This window comes from Equus quagga, chromosome 1, assembly GCF_021613505.1.
Source record: "Equus quagga isolate Etosha38 chromosome 1, UCLA_HA_Equagga_1.0, whole genome shotgun sequence".
NCBI lineage: Eukaryota > Metazoa > Chordata > Mammalia > Perissodactyla > Equidae > Equus > Equus quagga.
In genome coordinates, this window is record NC_060267.1 from 175,277,295 (window position 1) to 175,298,480 (window position 21,186).

Here is a 21,186-nt window from a genome sequence, read left to right on the forward strand (position 1 = left end):
AAATTACTTCCTTGTTAGTTCTGTGATACAGTCTAATACCAGACATCCCATTTATAAGTAAGCATTACACAAGCATTGACTCTACCAAGCAAGACTAGTTTTTAAGCTTTAGGCTAATTCTATCTCTGATTTTTTTAAAAAAAGCTTAAGTGGGTTTTAAAATACTAAATAAATCATAAAAAAATCACTCACCAAGTTTCACTGGACTAGATGTTTTTTTTTTCAGCAGGAAAAGGAATGGTTTGCAAACAGAAGCTTTTAGTCGAGAAGATGAACATTCGTGTTGAGAAGTGACCTTTAGGCTCTTACAGAAGAGGTCAGTATGCCCATGTTCAGAGAAAGGTTCTGTTAAAGAACTTGTCAAATAAAACATGCCATGAAGTGTACAGACAAGTTGACCAAGTATAGAGGCAAATTCTTTCTTGACAATGTCAGAATCATCTTTGACTTTATCTCTGGGGAAAAAAAAGTAAAGCTACTAAAGGTTCTTGCTTAATTTTGTGGTCTAAATAGTCTTACTTTTAACATAGGGTAAAGTACTGATAAAACAAAGCCTAGAAGGAAAAACTTCCAAATTCTAAAACTAAAAGCAAACTTGCTCTATATATCCAGCAATAAACATAAATTTGCACATATAATCTTTCCAATCAAGTTATATATTCAAATTAAAATATTAATACATACATAAGAATCTTTGGAACTCTGTTATAAGAATTCTGCTGCTGCAATAAGATAAAAAATCCATTAACACAACTAGCCCGGATTACTTCATGGGAGCTCTGCAGGGCCCAGCTGTAAACTGCTGTTCTCCATTCAAGGAATATTCTTCTTGGAAACAGAGTTAGAAGAAACACACACCATGACTGTGCCTGTGGTGCTGAAAAAATTAAGTCTATTAAACAAGACATCTAAGTGTTAATTTTATATATCTATATACACACATACATATTCATTCTTTGTTGAAAAGTCAAATAACATTTAAAATACATATGATATTTAATTAAAAGCTTCTTTTCCAAAAATAAAGTATGCACACTGAAAAAAGGTGTATGCACAATCTTATTAATCAGCAAAATGCAACAGCAAAATCACACACATCAAAAATAGCAAAAGAAATTTTTTTCATAGTTAGCTCCTTGACATTTTTTTTTCTTTTTCCATAGCAAAAATTTTAAAGTCTGACAATGCCAAGTGTTTGTGAGGATGTGAAACAATAGGAACTCTCATATTCTGCTAACAGGAATATAAACTGGAATGAAATCTTTGGAGAACAATGTGGCAGAATAGAACTGAGGATATGCAAATCCTAAAATTCGTTACTTTTTCCATTTTTAACCCCTTTCTTTCAAAATGTACCTCCTTTTTTAATTATTGAAAAGGTAGAAATGAAGTGTTAGAAGTCTTATACAGAGATCAGTTAAAACAAAACAAACCACACACAGAATTTTGTGACGACCTACAGTAGCTATCTGCAATCCTCTGGCTTAAAGTTAGAAGATTAGTGGCAAATGTGGTCAACTGTAAAGAGCCATCATCAGAACAGGAATAAATCCATGGAAGTGAGAGCATTCCACATAGATCTTCCAGAATTTGATCTTCAAATGAAGTTTTTACTACAGAAACACACAACAGGTAATTAATTATATCTTTTCCTTAATCATATTTACCTGTGTTTTTTCAATAAAAATAGACATTCTAAACATCAAGTGGAATTAAAATGAACATTCAATAAACAGGAGTTCTTAATGTAGAAATGACGTTCCGAGGTCTGTGAATCCAAAGAAATTAAATATGACTTTATAAAAATAAGCATCTATGCATTTTTATTATTATTATTATCATTTTTTGGTGAGCAAGATTGGCCCTGAGCTAACATCTGTTGCCAATCTTCCTCTTTTGCTTGAGGCAGATTGTTGCTGAGCTAACATCTGTGCCAATCTTCCTCTATTTTGTATGTAGGATGCCGTCACAGCATGGCTTGACAAGCGGTGCACAGGTCCATGCCAGGATTCAAACCTGTGAACCCTGGGCCACCGAAGTGGAGCACACAAACTTAATCACTACACCATGGGGCTGCCCCTGTATCTATGCATTTTTAAGAAGAGGGACCATAGCATTCTTCAGGTTCTCAAATCAAAAAATTTAAAAGTTATAAATAGGGCCAGCCCTGTGGCTGAGTGGTTAAGTTTGCACACTCCGCTTCAGTGGCCCAGGGTTTCGCTGGTTCAGATCCTGGGCGCGGACATGGCACCGCTCGTCAGGCCGTGCTAAGGCAGCATCCCACATGCCACAACTAGAAGGACCCACAACTAAAACATACAACTATGTACAGGGGAGATTTGGGGAGAAAATGCAGAGGAAAAAGAAAAAGACTGGCAACAGTTGTTAGCTCAGGCGCCAATCTTAAAAAAAAAAGTTACAAATAATTCCTATTGATTGAAAAAAATAATATATCAAAATATTACACAAAGAAATTTGGAACTTAGAAATTACTGACAAGTTTAACAGAACTGAAATCAAGAAAAAACTTTTGGGTAATTCAAACATTTGTGCATTTAGGTCTTAGGCAAAAGAGAAAGCTTATTTCTATACTGATTATCTTTAAATGTTATTTTGATCTACTGCTTAATTGTACTCACCTTGAATATAAATCAAAGCATCAAATATTTTCACCACTTTATCAATAAGTGCCTCCAAGTCAGGTTTCTGAACAGATTCTAACAAACTCTTACAGCTCTTAAGCACTTTTGTGTAAAAGTCCAAAGACATCCAAGTTATCACTACTGAAGGTTTCTTCTTACATTTCTGTTGACAGTCTTTGAAATTATGGCTGCAGTTAATACATTTTTTAAAACAGAGAATTAAAATAAATTTTGTTATAGTCAAACCTAATATTGTGGTAAGCTAAAAGAAACTGTGAGTATAAAACTAACTTACAGCTTTAAACTAATTCAAAGTAAATATGCAAATGAATCCACATGTCATTTTAAGTTTAATCTCTTTATGTCAGTCTAAATTACTCTTAGGATTTGGTAATTAAAATTAATCTGGGATATTTAAATGTGGCACCACCAGGCTTAAAATGACAGGAGACAGGCCTACATAATTAATAATTGGCTTAGCAAACTCTTTCTTAATAAAAGGGCAAGGGTAGACTTCAGCCTAATTAACTATTCCTTCAAGTTATCTCAAATTCCAAGTCTAATGCAACCTGAAATAATATAGTTTCTTTAAAATCTCCTTCATAACTTTGTATTGGCAAGTCAAAAGAATAAGTAAGGAAACAAAGAATAAAGGATCATGTAAAAAATTAACAAGCAGTGTTGGTTATAATGTGGCAGTAAAAATAAGATTAAATCTTCAGAGAGGGTTCACACTTTACTTGTTTCTTCTGATAGAAGAATTAACCTATACTAAGAACACCAAGCCGAAAATATACCTCTGACAAGTTCTAAATTCCTACTCTTATTATCAAAGGGAAATCTCTTGACTAAGTGACTGGCTAAAAGAACACTGCCTTTTGAGTTGTATACAAACGCTTATGCTACTTTCTAATCCTGTGTGCTGGGCCGGCGCTGTGGCCAAATGGTTAAGTTTGTGAGCTCCGCTGAAGCGGCCCAGTGTTTTAAGGGTTCGAATCCTGAGCGCAGACATGCCACTGCTCATCAAGCCATGCTGAGGCGCCATCCCACATGCCACAACTAGAAGGACCACAGCTAAGAATATACAACTATGTACTGGGGGGCTTTGGGGAGAAAAAGGAAAAAAATTAAATATTAAAAAAAATTAAAATTAAAATTAAAAATTAAAAAAAAAAAAATCGTGTGTGCCCAGGAAGTTAATTTAGGCTTCAGACAAAAAAGAGCCTCAATTTCTAATTTGTAAAGTAGACATAAAACAGCATGTATCTCACAGTATTGTTGTAAAGATTACCTATGATATGTATAGTACCTAACAGAGTATCTAGCATTTAGCAAGTGCTCAAGAAAAGACAAATTTCTTTTCTATTTCACCAAAAAGTTTGTGCTCTAAGGTCACACAAATGCAGTGAATGAGGTCTCCTAAAACAATAAATCCAAGTTTATTACAGGAAATCCACCCAGAAAATACAAGTTGTTTTACCAGTCGATGTTATGAGGAGAACAATGAACAGTACACAGAGCAGTCAGTTGTAGGACAACAGCAATTCCTTCTAACGTCTCAATAACAGGATTCTTTAGACTACTGCATTCAAGGGAAATCTGAAGGGATTCAGCTTTCTGTTTCAGTCCACTCCATAATATGCTCTTTTTGTTCATATCCACATGTTTAATTCTGTAATTAATTATAACCAAAGTAGAAAGATATTCATATTTAATACAAATTTGGTTCAAATGTGGAAAATACTTAAATGATAACATGTAATGTCAACTACTGAAATTTATATTAAGAGAGATTTAAAACAACTTTTAGGGATGGCTGAAATACGGGAATTCTTTGACCACATTACAAAAACAGTTTGCTAACATTTTTGAAATTGCTGATAGATGTATAATCTCAGAGATTTTTCACATATTAAAAAGTTAAATTAGACAGGCAAGTAAAGACTTAAAGAGTCTTTTAGGGGCCGGCTCTGTGGCCGAGTGGTTAAGTTCGCATGCTCCGCTGCAGCGGCCCAGGGTTCGGATCCTGGGCGCGGACATGGCACCGCTCATCAGGCCACGTTGAGGCAGCGTCCCACATCCCACAACTAGAAGGACCTGCAACTAAGATATACAACTGGGTACGGGGGGGGGGGAAGATTGGCAACAGTTGTTAGCCCAGGTGCCAATCTTTAAAAAAAAAAAAAAAGTCTTTTAAGTAACCATATTTAGCCACGAAATCTTTCATACTAGAATAGACTACAAGAAATATTAAAATATTTTAAGCATCCCTTTGACTACCTTTAGAAAGAACAAATGTTCTTTGTGGATTTAAGTCAAACACTTAACTAAAGGTGATTTGGAAACATGAATAAAGTTTTATGAAATAACTAAATACAAACTGAATGAAGGTCATACGCCTCAGTCTGTTTTGGTGCTCTTTTGGAAGAGTTTAGAGATGAGCTGAGTCGACGCCTTTTGGGTGATATTCCATCACTATTACTGCTGAGGTTTTCCTGTTGACTTTGGCACTGAACCTCCTCAATGATTTCCATACTTTCCATTTTTAAGGCTGCATAAAGTGGGCCCAACAAATACTGAGAAAGCAAAGATCATTTCAAAAACTCTCTCTTAGAAAATATGCTTATATTATTCATAAACAGTAAAAGTGCATTAGGTATTAATTAAGAGTTTTCTACTAAGGTAAACTATTTTCAGAGTCTCATGACGCAAAACAAAGACCTACGTTAATCTATGTTATTTCACAGCATATATATGGACATACATATATTTCTACACGTAGCACTATGGTTCCATAGTCTTAGAAGGCTTAAGACAAATCCTTCTCTCTATAACCTGTTTTTCCCTTTATCAAAACGCCACAAAGAAAAATTCTATAAGGGAATTACTAACTTCTTTCACCCTAAAAATCCAGCAAGATTTATAGATAAAATAAAGTGAAATATTTAACCAAGTTATTGCACATCTCACTATTTTATGGTACTACCTGTCTTCCACAGTCCAAATAGGAAAAAAGGCATAATTTGGCATGACTAGTACTATGTACCCATATGTTTTCTAAAAGTGATTGATTAGAGCCTGTCAAAGACAAAATGTATGTGAGTGCTTAAAGTTTTTGCAATTAAGTTGATGACTGACCCCCTTTTAATTAACAATGCAACAAACAGGCTTACATTTCACAAATTCTGCTTTAAAATATTCTACTCCACTGGCAGTTGATGACCAATTTAATGAACAAATCCCTCTGAAATCAAAGAAAAGTCCATAATACGGAGCCAAAGTAGATTATGAAAATCATTCTGTTCTGAATATACATTATTATTAAAGATATTCTACTTTTTCATTATTACACTTGCACATACGGATAAATTATGAATAAAATACATACTTAACAAGTAACCTTAAAAATAACTTACCTCTGCATCTGCCTGAACTCCAAGCACATTCACAAGAGCTCTACAAATGTTTCTCACATAAACCTTCCTGACTGGTAAAGCAGATTCATACCCAGCTGGCACATATTTAAGGAAATACTGCAGCAAGTGGCACAAAGCTGCTTTTAGCAAATCAGACTTAAGCTGCATAAGCACACCATCTTCAAACATGACACAGAGTTTTTCCAGCAGCATATTTAAATAGACAGGTTCAATACTTCTATAAGCTTCTGCTTCAAAGGGGAATAGTGTCTTTATCAGCTTTGATAAGGGTTCTTCATAGACTTTCAATTGGTCAGCATCCATTTCTACAAGGTGTTTTAATAATTGCAAAAATGAACTGAAAAAAGTGCTGGCTGGTTGTGCTGGTAGTCCTCCAAGCTCAAAGAGTTCAGTTAAAAGGCTAATTGCTAAGGATTTAATTTTTGGACTACCATACTCTAGCAGAACACAACCGATCCGCCAAAGTAAGAGTTCTTGCCTTCTAAAAAACACAATTGCAATAATACGAATAAGAACCGTTAATAAAGTGACTTCAATAAATTCTAAATTTTGCATGTTCATGAGCTGCAAAGGAGCTGGTTGTAAATATCCCACATGTTCATCTAATTGACTTAAAAATCGGTTAACCAACACCGGCCATTCCACTAAGTGTCCCATTGCATTTCTTCCGTGGAGGTAAATCAAATCTTCAAAAAGATATAGTAATTCCTTGGTCAGTACTCCAAAAATAGCAGGACTCTTGCTTTTAAAAAGAAATAATAATGAGCAGATGACTTCACAGATTTTCTTGTGTAACATATGACAGGATGGAGTTGCTGCAATCCGCAGAAGTCTTGTTATGATCCAATTACTGAATTCTTTGAAATAAACAAAAAAAAGATACTAAACAAGCAAGTACATCAGAAGTGCTAATTAATTTGCTAAATGCTAGATAATTTATTTTGAAAGTATAAATTTCACTAGCAAATAGTCTAAAACATTCCCTGTACAAAGGAAACATTATAGTAATTTATAATACCAATTCTGGAGACAGAGAGACAAGGTCCTAGCTTTCCACTTATTAGATGTGTGAACTTTTCATTTCTCTGAACCTCTGTAACTTCATCTATGAAAGGGGAATAATGACATCTACTTTATGGGTTACCATGAGGATGAAGTAAGATAATATATGTAAAATTCTCAGCATAGTGCCCAAAGTTAAATAACTGCTCAGTAAATGCTAGTTATTAACTCCCCTTCAACAAATATTTATTGAGTGATGACTCTGCCTCAGGTGCACAAGAACAAATCAGTCATAGTCCTGTCTTCATGAATCCTATAATAAATTATAATAAATTTCTCGAACTTTTTAACTGCAACTAAGAGATACATTTTATATCAGGACCCAGTATACATATGTATATTTATTTTATTTAAATATATAAAACAAGTTTCACAAAATAGTACTTATTCTTTTTTTTGTTTGTTTTTGGTGAGGAAGATTGGCCCTGAGCTAACATCTGTGCCATTCTTCCTCTATTTTGTTTGTGGGATGCCACCACAGCATGGCTTGATGAGCGGTATGTAGGTCCACACGCTGGATATGAACCCTGAGCCACCAAAATGGAGTACGCGAACTTAACCACTGTGCCACCAGGCCAGCCCAACAGTACTTACTCTTATTACATGTAATATACTATGATTATGATATTTTCTAGTCTATTATATTTAGTCTTCATAACCCACTATGGGTCATGACCTGTTGTTTAAAAAACAGTATAGCAAAGAATACAGACAAACAGGTATTTACAATATAGTTTAATAACCACTATGATAGAAGAAATGCAGAACACTCTGTACTAACACAGCATAAAGAAGGAACAAGTAAGCCAGTCCTAGGGCTGGCAGTCAGCAGTAGTGGTCAGAAAAGACTTTTTAGAGGACATGCTACTAAAGTCGAGTCTTGAAATGAAGGCAAAAATTTTTAAAGACTCTATGCATTGCACAAAAAAAAAAAAGGGATGTCTGCTTTACATATCCTTATGAGGAAGCCAATAAAGGGACAAAAGTATTGGAAATAGTAACGATAAAGCCTAGAAAAAGCTTCAACATCTAGAACAGGAGTCAGCAAACCTGTTCTGAAAGGGCCAGACAGGAAACATTTTAGGCTTGAGGGCCATATGGCCCCCATGTCAACCACTCAACATTGCCTTTGCAGTAGTTACAGACAATAGGTAAATGAAGGAGCATGGCTGTGTTCCAATAAAACTTCGATTACAAAAACAGGCAGCAAGCCATAGTTTGCTAATGCCTGATCTAGAAGAAAGTGATTACCGAAAATAGAAAAAAAGATTTGGGGGCCAGCTTGGTTGGACAGCAGTCAAGTTTGCATGTCCTGCTTTGGTGGGTCGGGGTTCGCCAGTTTGGATCCTGGGTGCAGACCTACACACCACCTGGCAAGCCATGCTGTGGCAGGCGTCCCACATATAAAGTAGAGGAAGATGGGCACAGATGATAGCTTAGGGCCAGTCTTTCTCAGCAAAAAAGAGGAAGATTGGCAGCAGATGTTAGCTCAGGGCTAATCTTCCTCAAAACAAAAGAAAAGAAAAGAAATAGAAAAAAGAAAACTGCTAAAGTGCTCAATGGTAAAATAACAAATTTGATTACTTCTATTCCATTCTGGGTACACAGATCTACAAAAGAAAATAAGAATGCATGAAATAAAACAAACCATTACCATTTTGCTCCCATAATTTACAGCAAATTTGACCAAAATATGTGTAATAATGTACATGTTATATTTCAGAAGAGGGTAGATTTCATAAAACAGATACAAATGAATGCACAAATAGCAGGACTTACCAATACAACTGCCCTTGGCCTCATTTTGTCCATGGCTTCCATTCACATTTACAAACATAAGTGGGGAGGACTTCATGATATGCCGGATGAAATCAAGTAACATCACAGAGGTTGGCTGAGAGTCAGTTTTCTTTACAAGTTCTAGAGCAACTAAAACAATAAAAGATTCATTTTAAAGAGTCATGACAAATTAAATGGCAGTCCTTTTGTTGAGAAACAAGATTTTGATGACCAGAATTATGTTCAGCACAGTGCTCATGATAAACTGATGGGGCTAAACACTACAACCCTATCTTTTTAATTTTAAATGATTAATAATCATGTGCACTCACCTATTATACATCCATTCACCAAACATGTACTGTAGGCCTACATATGCCTGGCACTACTAAAATCTGAGGATTAAAAAAAACCCTCACAGGGGCTGGCCCAGTGGTTAAGTTCGCACATTGTGCTTCGGCAGTCCAGGGTTCATCAGTTCAGATCCTGGGTGCAGACCTACCCACTGCTTGGCAAGCCATGCTGTGACAGGTGTCCTATGTATAAGGCAGAGGAAGATGGGCACAGATGTTAGCTCAGGGCTAATCTTCCTCAAAAAAACCCTTCACAAACAGATGAGGGAGTCAGACATATAAACTAATAACTCTAATATAATATGTTAACTGCACTAATCCACAGAAGAGGAAACAAGAGTCTGGGAAGATGCTGAGAAGGTTGGTCAAGCAGAGACAGGAAGGACAAGCAGACTAAACAGAGGGAGTACAACGTGAAAACATCTTGCAAGTATTCAGTAGTCCTTTGTTATTTTTCAGCAACTCCTAATTTTACTGATTGAAAAAAGAAAGGCTAAACAACTACTACAAGTCATAAAATCTATGCCAAATTTGGAATTAAACTTATAAACCATGAGTCAAATGCCACTCTACATTACCCCTCCATGTAATATTAATGGATATGACAAATGTGATACCATCTTGTCAAGTAAGTAATATTTGTCATTTAGATTGCCACAAAGAGGAAACAGTTGATTCAACAACTAACAGAATCTTAATACCTCCCACAGACAAAGTCACCAACTCTTATTTAAAGAGTTGTTATGGGATTTGCTATTTCTCAATCATTGGCACAAAATCTAGCTAAAATAGGGTCCAGATCATTAGAACTGGCGAAAGTATTTTTTATTTATAATTGTATACAAAGAAGAACTCATAGCAAGCAGCAGAAAAATCTAGATAAACAGGAAAACAGAATTACCTTGAAAGCCTAAATCACATTATGTAACAATACTGTAAATAACTTGCTTGAAAATAGTAACTATCATAAACACTAACTTTATATCTAAAACTACATGGAGAAAAATTCTAGTATAATGTTGTATATATGGAAAAGAAAATTTAAGTTATCAAGTTTACATAAGAAATAATTGTTTCTTACCAACATTTACATCTGTAAGTATTCGATCAATGAACTGACATAGAATTTGTCTTGGCTTCTGTACAACCGTATTATATTCCTCTGGACTGGCACTGAAATACAATTGAAAAGTTTTTAACCCTCAAAGGGACTTACAATTCTATTTATAAAAAACTTCTCTTAAGTTGAATTTATCAAATACATTCAGTTTTAATATTGACATTGATATCATTCTTCTGTTTAAAAATGAAAGGACTTGCACAACCAGAGGCACTCACAACTAGAATATACAACTATGTACTGGGGGCTTTGGTGAGAAGAAAAAAAAAACATGAAAGGACAATCTAAACACGTTACTGACTTACAAAGAAAAATGAACATGCTAAATGACACCACAGGCATAACATCTGCAAAATCTAGACCTGCTCTGCTCGATATAGTAGCCATTGTCACATGTAGCTACTGAGCACTTGAAATGTAGTTAGTCCAAATTGAGGTGTGCTATAAGTATAAAATACACTTTGGATTTTGACTATTTGGTACCAAAAAATGTATCTTATTAATAATTTTATATTAATTACATGTTGAAATGGTAATATCTGGATATACTGAGTTAAATAAAATATATTATTGAAAATTAATTTCACTTTTCCTTTTTGTAATGTTGTTACTAGAAAATTTTCAATTATATATGTGGCTTGCATTATATTTCTATTGAGCAGTGCTGATCGACACTTTTAGAAAACCTACAAAAGATAGTTTCTTCAACAAATAAATTCCCAGGGAAAAAAGAGAAGAGGAAAAACTCATAATGAAGATTTAAGAGCCATATCAACCAATTACAATGTATGATCCTACACTTGATTCTGATCCAAAAATAAAAACCATTAGGAAACTGTATTTGACAATTGGGAAAATTCTAACACAGACTACATATTTGATCTCATTAGGAAGTTATTTTTTGGGCCAGCCCCAGTGGCCTAGTAGTTAAGTTTGGTGCACTCTGCCTCAGCAGCTCTGGTTCAGTTCCCAGGCATGGACCTACCCCACACATCTGCCAGTGGCCATGCTGTCATGGTGGCTCAGATACAAAAAAAGAGGAAAACTGGCAACAGATGTTAGCTGAGGGCAAATTCTCCTCAGCAAAAAGAGAAAGACTGGCAATAGATGTTAGCTCAGGGTAAGTCATCCTCAGCAAAATAATAAAAAATAAAAAATAATTTTTTGGTGTGATAATGGTATTGTGATGTTTAAAAACTCTTTATCCTTTAGAGATAAATACGTATATTTATGGATGAAATGATATCTGGAATTTGCTTGAAAGTAAGCTGAGTTGAGGATGAGGGCCATGAATTGATCACTGTTGGGTAAAATGGGAAATCAATAAACCATTTCCTTTTTTTGTGTGTCTTTGAAATTTTCCACAATAAAATGTTAGGGAAAAATACACATATTGAGTTTTAGGACCAATCACGAAAAAGTAGTATTAAGAGGAGACATAATAATTAAGCACAGAAACGATGTCTTAGAATCCTGAATGAATTCAATTTGAGCTCCATAATTTGGTGTAAACCACCAGGGAATAGAACAGAAGAACATAGTAGAAAGTCTGTGTTCCACTACTCAGGATGAGGAATCGTAGTCATTCATGTAACCAACAAGGATTTATTGAGCACCTATAATGTGCCACACAACACATGAGAAGCTACTGTTGGGAAGGTGAAAGACACAGTTCAGTAGGGGAGACTGATAAGCCAACCTAGCGCTCTACCCAGGGCGGATTGTGAGCCATTCACCAAACCACTTAACATAGGAGGAAGCACAGGACTGGGGAAAAAACAAAACCAGTTTTAGAAATACTGAGTTTAAAGTCTCAAGGGAACAAGTAGGATGTCAAAAGGATTGTTAGAATTACAGTTCTAGACCTCAAGAAATATTTAGCCTAGAGATATAAAGTTATCATTATATAATAATACCTATCAAACAAGGCTGAACACATTGCATTATTTCATATTGCACAAGCAATAGGGATATTTATCCTTAATTTGCATATGAGGACACTGATGCTCATACAGATTATATAATGTACCACTACTAGAGCTAGTAGTACTGGAAGCCTTGGATATGAATGCAAATGTAATAAGTAATAAGAAAGCCAAGGAGAGAACCTAAGTTAAGGTTAGAGGAGCCATTAAGGAGAAAAGCAAAGAGGCCCAGAGGAACAGAAAGAAAAACCATGGGAGACTGTCAACAGGATCAAATAAAAGTAGTTTGTTAAAATGTCCTTTGGATATATTTTTTATTGTGTTGAAATAGACAACATAAAATTTACCATTTTAACTATTTAAGAGTATAGTTCTGTTGCATTAAGTACATTTATGTTATTCTATACCATCACCACCATGCGTCTCCAGAACTTTTTCATCTTTCCAAACTGAAACTGTACTCATTCAACAGTAATTCCTCATTTCCCCTTCTCCCCAACCCCTGGCAACCACCATTCTATGTCTCTATGAATCTGACTACTTATGTCATATAAGTTGAATCTTATATTTGTCCTTTGTGACTGACTTATTTCACTTAGCACAACATCTTCACAATGCGTCCATGTTGTAGCATGTCAGAGTCTCCTTTCTTTTTAAGGCTGAATAATATTTCACTGTATGTATATAGCACATTTTGTTTATCCATTCATCCCTCCAAGACACTTGGGTTGCTTTCACCTTTTGGTTATTGTGAATAATGCTCCTATGAACATTGGTATACAGATAACTGTTCCAGTCTCTTTCAATTATTTTGGGTGTACACCTAGAAGTGGAATTGCTGGATCATATGGTAATTGTTTAATTGTCTGAGGAACTCCCATAGGTTTTCCCCAACGGCTGTACCATTTTACATCCCCCCCAGCAACATACAAAGGTTCCGATTTCTCCTTCTCATCAACACTAGTTATTTTCTGTTGTTGTTGTTTTTTTAATAGCAGCCATCCAAATGGGTGTGCAGTGGTATCTCACTGTGGGTTTGATTTGTATTTCCCTAGTGACTAGTGATGTTGAACATCTTTTCATGTGTTTTTCGGCCATTTGTCTTCCTTCTTTGGAGAAATGTCTATTCAAGTCCTTTCCTTGTTTATAAATCAAGTTGTTTTTTGTTGTTATTGAGTTGTAGTTCTTATTATAGTCTGGATATTAACTCCTTATCAGATATATGATTTTCAAACATTTTCTCTCATTCCACAGGTTGTCTTTTCAGTCTGTTGATAATGTCCTTTGATGTGCAAAAGCTCTTAATTTGGGGGCTGGCCCCATAGCTGAGTGTTAAGTTCACGCGCTCTGCTTCAGCAGCCTGGTGAATGTGGGTTCAGATCCTGGGTGCAGACGTACATACTACTCATCAAGCCATCCTGTGGGAGCACCCCAGAGAAGAACTAGAATGATCTACAACCAGGATATACAAATATGTACTGGGGCTTTGGAGAGGGAAAAAAAAAAAAGAGGAAGACTGGCAACACATGTTAGCTCAGGGCCAATCTTGCACACCAAAAAAAGCATACTTAAAAAAAAAGCTCTTAATTTTGATGAAGTCTAATTTATCTATTTTTTCATTTGTTGTCATGCTTTGGGTGTTACTGCCAAATCCAATATCATGACACTTTTCCCCTACATTCTCTTCTATGAGTGTATAGTTTTAGCTCTTACATTTAGGTCTTTGATCCATTTTGAGTTAATTTTTTTTAAGTCCTATGCATTTTAAGATGTAGTGTATAGGTGAAGGCAGAAACCAGATTGCAAGGGCCTGAAAAGCAAACGAAATGTGAATATTAAGAATGCATGCTCTTTCAGAAGCTTGACTATGAAATGAAGAGAGGAACTGGGATTAGTGGTAAGTAAAGGAATATATGTGGTCAACAGGGTTTGGTTTTTTTTTTTCCTTTAAGATGGAGAGACTTGAGCAATTGATACTTGAAACTTGGCTTTCCTTCCTGGGACCATGTACAAGTGAAGAGATAATCCTTGGATAGGAGAAGTATCATTCATTAATATAAGAGGAAAAGATGAATACAGATGCTAATAATTTAATAAATTCAAAAGGCAAATAAAACAAGATAAGATCTCCCGCTTCAAGGAACTCAAGGAACTCAGGTCAGTTGCTGAGGAGAGGGGAAGATTAAAAAATAATTTTAAGCAAGTGTCATATACACCCAAAGCAGGAAATAATTAACTCTGCCTAGAGGATTCATGGAAGGCTGTGTATAAATAATTAGCTCAGTCCATCACTTCTATTGACAAAACAGCTGAGGATGTAGTAGGTAAGCTGATTATTTAAAAAGAATGAAATTATATATTTCATGTAAGTAACATAAATCTATATAGCACTGTAAAATGTACATATATTTTCCCACTTAAACAATGCTAAAAGAAAAAATGAGAAGACTGTTTTCTTGATTATTCAATCACAAAGTCCAATCCTAATTGATTACATACAGGATCCATGGCATTTACAGCTAATAAGTGCCATGACAGAATTGGTCCTGGTACACAGAAATTAAAACAAAACTTTTGTTGAATGAATGAATGGTTCATAAGAATCTTCCTGAATCTTCTGGCTCCTTAATCCTGAATGCATAACCTTCTGGATCTGTGGAGTATTTACTTATTCTCTACCACTAAATCATAAACTCCTAGAGGTGAGACACTATATTTTATTTCTCTACATATCCACTGCAGCACCAGTAAACCATAAACTCCTATAGGAGAGAAAGTGTTTTACTTCTCTTTGCATCCCCTATACTACCTAGAATGTGTCTCGCTTGACAGAAAAACTATGTTACTGAAATTAACAAATATTTACAAGTAACATAAGCTGTAGGTATACAGAATCAAAGAATAAGTAATATTTGTATGTAAAAGCAAAAAACTTGGTGCTATTTATCTTATTATTTAAACCAGCACCAGTCAAAAGAAATATAATGCAAGCCACGTGTGTAACTTAAAATTTTGTAGTAGTCACATTAAGAATGTAAAAAGAGGGGCCGGCCCGGTGGCGCAGCGATTAAGTTCGCACATTCTGCTTCTCAGCGGCCCAGGGTTCGCCGGTTCAGATCCCGGGTGTGGACATGGCACTGCTTGGCAAAAGCCATGCTGTGGCAGGCGTCCCATGTATAAAGTAGAGGAGGATGGGCATGGATGTTAGCTCAGGGCCAGTCTTCCTCAGCAAAAAGAGGAGGATTGGCAGTAGTTAGCTCAGGGCTAATCTTCCTCAAAAAAAAAAAAAAGGAAAAGAATGTAAAAAGAAACAGTCAATTTTAACAATAATAATATATCCAAAATATTATTTGAACATGTAATCAATACAAAAATTATTAATGAGATCATTCAAGTTTTTTGGTACAGTCTTTGAAATCCAGCGTGTATCTTACATTTACAGCACATCTCAATTTAGATTAGCTACGTGTGAAATGCTCCCTGGACACATATGGCTAATAGCTATCATATTATAGGCCATCACAGATTTAAATACAACAAAAAGTTTTAAAGTCTTAAACTACAAGGTAACATAAATTGTTTTAGACAAAGTCAGGAGATTTGTCATAAACCAAGTGTAATTTGACGTGTCACTTAAAAATGTGAATGAGGAGGTGTGGGGGGAGAGGAACTAGGATTGTGGGTAGTGGTCAGTTTCCTATAAAATTCTGTATAAAATAATGCATTCATGTGTTGTTTAATTTTTAAGAATCAGCTTTTTAAAAAGGTCAATTGATTATCATTCATTAGATGTACTATCAGAATAAAGAAACTCATGGGAGAGTGAGTATTTCTTATTTTGAACCTCTACCTTGGAACTGAACTAAGAAGGTATACTTTTTCAAAAGTATACCGTAACATTAGAGTGGAAATTTAAAAAAATTTTCTTTCGCTTTTTTTTTTTTTTTTTGAGGAAGATTAGCCCTCTGCTAACATCCACCACCAATCCTCCACTTTTTGCTGAGGAATATTGGCCCTGAGCTAACATCCATGCCCAGCCTCCTCTACTTTATATGTGGGATGCCTGCCACAGCGCGGCTTGCTAAGGTGTGCGTAGGTCGCACCTGGGATCCAAATCCATGAACCCCGAGCCACTGAAGCAGAGCACACGAACTTAACTGCTATGCCACTGGGCTGGCCCCTGGAGTGGAAATTTAAGTATCACATGAAGCTTGGATACATTTAGCGAACACTCACGCACCTCCTGTGGGACAAGCATCAAATACCAGAATAACCAAAATACCATGCATCTGCCCTAAAAGAATTTGTAGATTAAAGGACACAAAAGTAAACATAATTTTAACATACTATGATTAAGTATTAATAAAGCCAAGATAGAACACAAGAGGGACACTCAGCCCTGAGCAGGGTCTATCAGTCAAGGCTCCCTGGAGAATGTGATACAAAGCTGAATCCCTCCAGGTAAAAGAAGGGAAAGGAGGAGGTTATTCCAAGCAGAGGAACCAGCATGTGCAATGGCTCAGGAACAAGAACACAGGCTGCTCTAGAAACTGTAAGAGCTTCTACACGGCTAAAGAAGAGGGAAGCAGTAACTGGAGATGAAGCTGAAGAGGGAAGATGAGGTGAAAGCTCAAAGGACCAACTAATGAGTTTGGATTTTGTACTGAAGGCAATGAGACACTGAAGGGTTCTAAGTAAGGGAGTGAAGGTTAAACATGTTTTTAAAACACGAATTCAATCATGTTATTTCCCTGTTTAAAACATTTCAATGACTTCCCATTACACTTAAAATCTAACTCCCTATTCTGACCTGTAAGGTGCTAAAGGATCTGGTTCCTGCCTACTCCTCCATCCTTAACTAATACCACTCCTCTCTTTGTTTCCTATGTTCCAGGCTTCTTCCTCTTCTTTAAAAATTAGCCTCATTCCCATCTAGGGACCTTGTACTTCCTATTCCATCTCAGACACTTCTCCTCCCAGGTCCACATGGCCAGCTTCTTCTCACCATCCAAATCTCCTCTAGTAGCTAATGTTGCTGCTCCCCAGTCCCACATCTCCCTCCCATTGTCCCATTTAATACTTTAATAGCAATATTACTATCTGAAAATATCTTGTGATTACAAAGTAATTTTAAACAGGAAGGTCCGAGAAGGCTTCTCTGAAATGACATCTGAATGGAACTAGGCAGTGTTCAGAGAGAAGAAACAGTAAGTGCAAAGGACTGAATGACCTTGGTGTATACGAAAAATAAGGCCAATGCCATTGGAGCAGAGTGAGCAAGGGAGGGATATAAGGCCATGAGGTCAGAGGCAGGCAGAGGCCAGATTACGCAGGACCTTAGAGACTTTGGTAAGGAGTGTGGATTTTATTCTAAGTGTGCTGAAAAGCCAAAGGAAGGTTTTGAGCAGGGGAGGAATGTTATGTAATTTATGCTTGCAAAAATCACTTTGGTTGCTGAGTGGGAAATCCACTGTAAGAGGGTAAAAATGGAAATGGAGAGAACAGCTGAGAGGTTATTATAACAGTCCAGATTAGAAATTATGGTGATAGCAGTGGAGATGGTGGGAAGTGTATTTTGGGTTAACAGGACTTGCTGATGGATTATTAAGGGATAAGACAAAGAATCAAGGACAACTCCTAGGCATTTGGCTGGTACATTCATAATAACCTGGGGAAGTAACAGGTTTAAGGACAGTAAATCAGGAGTCCCGCGTTGGATACGTTAATTTTCATTTCCAGGAGTAGATGTTGAGTAAGCAACCTAATATATTTCTCTGGGCTAGAGATATAAATTTGGGAGTGATCAGCATACAGATAATATTTAAAGCACGGAGACTAAAGTTACTTAGGAAGAGAGTGAAGATGAAAAGAAGACAAAACACTTAGAGACTCAAAAATAATTCCCAGATTTCTGGTTTGGAAAAACGAGTGAACATGGTATTCATTTACTGCGACATCCCTACCTCAGTGAATGAGAGGAATTAAAAAAAAAAAAAAGCTTGGGGAGGTTTGGATATGTGCAGAATTTGTATTGGACATGTTGAGTCTTAACTGCATATAGAAAATCAGGTAAAATTGCCTGTATATAGTTGTGTATATACTTCTACAGGAGACAGATATGGTTTGGAGAAACACATTTGGAATCATCAAACAGCAGATGGTAGCTGAAGGCAGGAGAGTAAATGAGATCATCCAGAAAGACTACGCAGAGAAAAGAGTGCTAACAGCAAAAAAAGAGAGGAGCAAAATTTATCCCTGAAAGACTGAGGAAGGAGAGTCCACACATTAGAACAGTGACATTTCACTTTTTCTAGAAATCTCATTGTCGTAGTCAATTAAGGAAAAAAATTGGGGAGAAAGGACTGGATGGTATGAATCTAAAACCTAGCTCTGACAACTGTTATCTCTTTGACTTTTCCTCAATTTCTGCAACTCAGTTTCTCTTTTTTTCAAGATTTTATTTTTCCTTTTTCTCCTCAAAGCCCCACAGTACATAGTTGTATATTCTAGTTGCAGGTCCTTCTAGTTGTGGCATGTGGGACGCTGCCTCAGCGTGGCTTGATGAGTGGTGCCATGTCCGAGCCCAGGATGGAACCGGCAAAACCCTGGGCCAAAGCGGAGCGCCTGCACTTAACCACTCGGCCATGGGCCGGCCCCAACGTGACTCAGTTTCTTAATAAATAGTGATAACATTTGCTTCATTCTATATCATGGAGCTACTGCGATACTGAAGAAGCTTGAATGAAGCAGTTGCAATGAAAAAGTCATGACAATTAAAAACTATTATTAGACATTTCTCTATTGGTCAGTTTTTCTATTTTTTTCTCTTAGAATGGCTACAAATGAATGAAATGAAAGGTAGCACAAGCTCTGTTATGAAAGAGACCATAAATAAATTCAAGATACTACTATTTTTATTAACAAGTCTTATAGAGGAAGAGAGAATAGGAAAGAGAAGTACTCCACAATAAGGCAAAGTCGGAAAACATGCTGAGCTTCACACTGAGCTTGAAAGATAGAATCTGTACATCAACTAAAACGAGCACTTGTACTCATCTTCTTTTAGAAAGGCAGGTGCTACTTTACTAAATGTCAACACAAAGTATGCTCACAACATTCACGCCAAGAAAAATTCACACACACACAGGATGATTCAATGAAGACAAGCGTGGTCCTTTCATGCAGCCTCTTATTTACGTAACTGAGGAAGCCTAAACGTCCTTCTATGGCCAAGAAGTGGAGATGGACACAACCGCACGCAAAAAAAAAAAGGGAATCAAACATCCCAGGGGCTTAACGTCGTTTTGACTTTATGTGCTACGTTTTCAAAGTTTAAGAAATTGGAAAGCAACGATTCCAAAGGATAGTGCAACTGCAGTAGTGGTATAAGCCCACTTATTTCTTGCTCACAGTGGGTTACGACTGAAAAAAAAAACAAAACAAGCAAGCAAGCCAAAACCCTGCCTCCCAGTCGTGAGGCCTGGCTGACGGCGGCTGCGTGCGTGCTGGAGGCGACGGTGGCCATCAACGTGCCTCCCCTCTTCCGCTAGGATACTGGTTTAGAGGATTTTACTCCTGGATTTACAGAAGACAAGCTTTTGCAAGCGAAACAACACTAAACTATCTTCAAATTTCGGCAACATTCTATGCACATTTCTATTTTGTGGACGTTGCGGCCGAACCCTGGCATCTGACTAAAATAACGGATCAGGGACTGGATGATCAATACGGAAGGGGTCCCATCTTCAGAATGGCCTGTGGTTTCACTACGTAGAAAAAAACTGCCTTTTCTAGCAATTTGCCTTCCTTACACAAAATCGGAACCAGTGGTTTTTCCTCTAAAGGCAGTTTTGGGTCAAAACATAAAGTTAAAAACCCAAGTCCTCCACGAGCGATCCTAAAGACTGGAAACCGGGGAAGGTCCCTGGGTCAAGTCCCTCATCTAAGGGAAGAAGTTTTCTGAGAAGCGACTGAGTGTAGGAAAGTGACCAGGTGACCCGAAGGGACCCTTCGCTCCAGCTGCCGAGAGGGGCCCTAGGCAGGGGTCGAGCGCCCCGGCGGTAAAGCGCAGGTCTTGGGAGACGCCCCGCGTCGTTTTAACGGCCTCTCTGAGAGGGAGGCGCTCAGGTCAGCCGCGGAGCATCTCCCCAAGGGCGGAAGCCGAGGGGACTGGAGCCCGGACGCGCGCGGCAGGGGAGGGAGAGCACGTGAGACGCCGGCCGGGCCGGCGGAGGAGGACGTGGGATCCAGGACGGCCGGGCCCGGCCCTACCTGCCCAGCTCCCGCAGGGCGGGGATCATGGACGCCAGCTCCAGGCCATGCTCGCCCATGCTGAGGCCGCGCGGCACTCGTTCACGACGCAGACGCGGGCTCCTGCCGTCTCCACAGCCACTCTGGTGGGCAGGCGCGGCGCACGACGGGATCTGGCGGGGCCCAAAACTCCTCCCGGAAGCCGCCGCCGGCCCCGCTCTCCAGGACCTACTTCTTTTCCGCCTAGGACCCGGGGGAGGCCGGGAGGCCGAAAGGGGCGGGGCAAGCCGGCGGGGCGCGCTCGGGTCAAGTTTCTCTGGGCGGGTTCCGGCGCAGCGTAGCGGTGCGCGCCGGGCGGGCTGGGTTCGCCGAGGCTTTGGGTTTGAGGGGTTAGCTTCCGCATTTTCCTGCCGCTCTCCTGGTATCCCTTCTGAGAGGGCCGGTGCGAGAGGCAGGCTACTACCGGTCCTTTCTGTTTCAGTAGGCTTTTTCAACTTGAAGTTTCTTTTCGGTTTCCTTGAGGATTCTCCTAACCTACAATATTTAAAAGAGGGATTGAATTGTGTTTATATGTGTCTCATCAAATCAGCAGCAGGTCAGTGTCTGTCCCCGTTACGG

General features: G+C 37.8%; 1 protein-coding gene across 5 annotated transcripts in view; it reads right to left on the reverse strand.

Moving 5' to 3' along the window:
- ATR (ATR serine/threonine kinase) overlaps positions 1-20,790 on the reverse strand; it is a 108,704-nt gene extending 87,914 nt beyond the window's left edge. For 2 of the 5 annotated variants that reach the window (XR_006891455.1, XM_046681002.1), the window contains exons 1-10: positions 20,590-20,790; positions 10,355-10,446; positions 8,921-9,070; positions 6,059-6,936; positions 5,040-5,218; positions 4,123-4,314; positions 2,640-2,830; positions 1,461-1,613; positions 685-877; positions 193-455 (exon numbers count right to left, since the gene is read on the reverse strand). Coding sequence is in view for 4 of the 5 variants with exons in the window: in XM_046681002.1 (XP_046536958.1) it covers positions 193-455; positions 685-877; positions 1,461-1,613; positions 2,640-2,830; positions 4,123-4,314; positions 5,040-5,218; positions 6,059-6,936; positions 8,921-9,070; positions 10,355-10,446; positions 20,590-20,648 (2,350 nt within the window). In the remaining variant the exon portion in view is untranslated. Of the gene's footprint in view, positions 1-192; positions 456-684; positions 878-1,460; positions 1,614-2,639; positions 2,831-4,122; positions 4,315-5,019; positions 5,219-6,058; positions 6,937-8,920; positions 9,071-10,354; positions 10,447-20,589 lie in introns of those variants that run through there. The other 3 variants (XM_046681011.1, XM_046681022.1, XM_046681030.1) reach the window with 3 other exon arrangements.
- Positions 20,791-21,186: the final 396 nt, after the last annotated feature.